The sequence below is a fragment of the Phaethon lepturus genome, unplaced genomic scaffold (assembly GCF_000687285.1).
Source record: "Phaethon lepturus isolate BGI_N335 unplaced genomic scaffold, ASM68728v1 scaffold17359, whole genome shotgun sequence".
Taxonomy (NCBI): Eukaryota; Metazoa; Chordata; class Aves; order Phaethontiformes; family Phaethontidae; genus Phaethon; species Phaethon lepturus.
Window position 1 is genome coordinate 5991 of NW_010564306.1, and position 2256 is coordinate 8246.

General features: G+C 37.9%; 1 protein-coding gene across 1 annotated transcript in view; it reads left to right on the forward strand.

The window, feature by feature from the left end:
* Positions 1 to 2256, forward strand: part of ROPN1L (rhophilin associated tail protein 1-like) — a 7392-nt gene that overhangs the window by 3951 nt on the left and 1185 nt on the right. The window contains exon 4 of the mRNA XM_010294845.1: positions 1334 to 1509. Within this exon, the coding sequence (XP_010293147.1) occupies positions 1334 to 1509 (176 nt within the window). The remainder of the gene's footprint in view (positions 1 to 1333; positions 1510 to 2256) is intronic.

Sequence of the window (2256 nt, forward strand, 5' to 3'; positions counted from 1 at the left end):
GAGTCTGCCATCATGTAGGCAGCTGCCTCTGCTTCCCCACAGAGGCCTCCTGGGGAGGAACTACATTAAGGGATTTATAAATTGGCACTTTTCTGGCCTGTGTTCTAGATCTTGAACAGATACTGCATTTATTTTAAATATTGTTGTTCTACTGTAAGGAAATACTTTTTTTTTTTTTTTTTACAAAGTCATTGCTTGCGTATTAATGAAGAAGTAAGGATGCTGCCTCTGCTTCCCCACAGAGGCCTCCTGGGGAGGAACTACATTAAGGGATTTATAAATTGGCACTTTTCTGGCCTGTGTTCTAGATCTTGAACAGATACTGCATTTATTTTAAATATTGTTGTTCTACTGTAAGGAAATACTTTTTTTTTTTTTTTTTACAAAGTCATTGCTTGCGTATTAATGAAGAAGTAAGGATAAATTTTGAAAAAGTTACGGCAAAAATATTAGTACTTGGGTTAAAAAAGGTCTGTGTGTTTTGGGTTCTGTCTGTCTGTCTTTCTGTCTGTCTGTCTTTCTGTCTGTCTGTCTTTCTGTCTGTCTGTCTGTCTGTCCGTCTTTATCGCATCCAACCAGTCTTTAACTCAATGAAGCTCAATGCTGAATTTTTCCACACATTTCCCCGTATAGTTCAGCATGCATAGGGCACTGGATTATAGACATTGTATTGAATAAATGATTTTTTTAAACGTTTAGAATTAATACTCTGAGGCATGCTTGTTCTAAAGGGAATTTGGATGTTATTTATTTGGCTTTGACTGAAACTGAAAAATTCTTGAAATGCTTTTTGCCTCAGTGCTTTTTCTACTAACATGGAGCTGGCATACAAGTAGGGAAAAAACTAAAGATCAACATTCCTAAAAATGAATATCATACTAATACTATATCATAATAAAAAATAATGAAAACCATATGAAATTTATGGGGTTTGTAGATTTGTCAGTCTCAACTGCTGCTGAGAATTCCTTCAGATCCATTGACATAAGAAATACATATACATACATATGTATATATACATACACACCCTCTACACACACACATAGATTTGAGGTCTGAGCTTTTACAAGAGCAGAATAGAGCAATTTAGCCATATTGGAGATAAGGCTCAGACTACCCTGTGCAATCTTAAAACATTATGGGATTCTGGTATTTTTTTTACTCCTGCTTCTACTAGAAGTTAATTATTGCTTTCATCCCTTGGGGTTAAAAGCTAGGTAATGATGATAAAGCTCACTTTCAGGGATTTACAGTGTGGATTTTGTCACAGTATGCAAAGGATGTTCATGGCTCTGATACTGTTCCTTTCATTTCTTGACTGAACCCCCTGCAGTCCTTACTGAGTTCAATGAAACATGCCTGTGAGATCTTAACAAGCGACCCAGAAGGTGGAGCAGCTCGCGTTCCCTTCGAAACATTCTCATTCCTTTACTCCTATTTGGCCAGTATCGATGGAGAAATACCAGAGGAGAAAACTGAAGCATTTCTCCACGGAATTAAAGAACAAGCGTAAGTAAAAATCCATGCAAGGAACTGGAATGTATGGATCACCTCTCGGTTCTCCATAGACCTTTAATTCCAGGTGAATAGTCCATTTTCACTTTGGGTGTAGCCACAATGACTGGAGTAAAAGTTGACTAAGGTTATATTGAAAGTGTATATAGTTATTTTTTGTTAAGTGGTCAGCATCAGGGTTTGAACTGTTAAATGATAAATTATTATTTATCCATCTTTCTTTGAAATATCAAAGTCACTACGTGGTGCTGTAATTTTCCCTGTAGGAAGCAATTATATACAGCTTTGTATCATCTGCTTATTAGTGGTACTGGAACGAGCAGCATCTTATGGGCTGCTCTTGTGATTTAACATAGACCATAAATCAGAGAGAGTAACTGGGGCTTCCCACTTGAAGTCTGAAGTTTCTGTCATGTTTCTCCTTCTCCCTAGAAATTTTATTGGGGAAATATTTAGTGAATCCTTGGTCTTAAATGGTTTGGCTCTTCAATTTTTGTCGTATTAGCTATGGTAAATCGTCCTTCCTGGAATGGTCTTAGTGTTTGTTGCCTTCAGTGGATATAAAGGACAAAGGCAGGGCACAGTCCCACCTGAATATTTGTACCAAGTTGGGGTGGTTGGGTACATTTCTAGTCTGCTGTATTTCTCTTTCTGCTTGCTCTGGGGTTGGCTGTGTAGTTTGGTGTCAGCCTTGTCAGTCTGCCATGAACTGACACAGTTCTTCCGCATGAGGTACGGAGG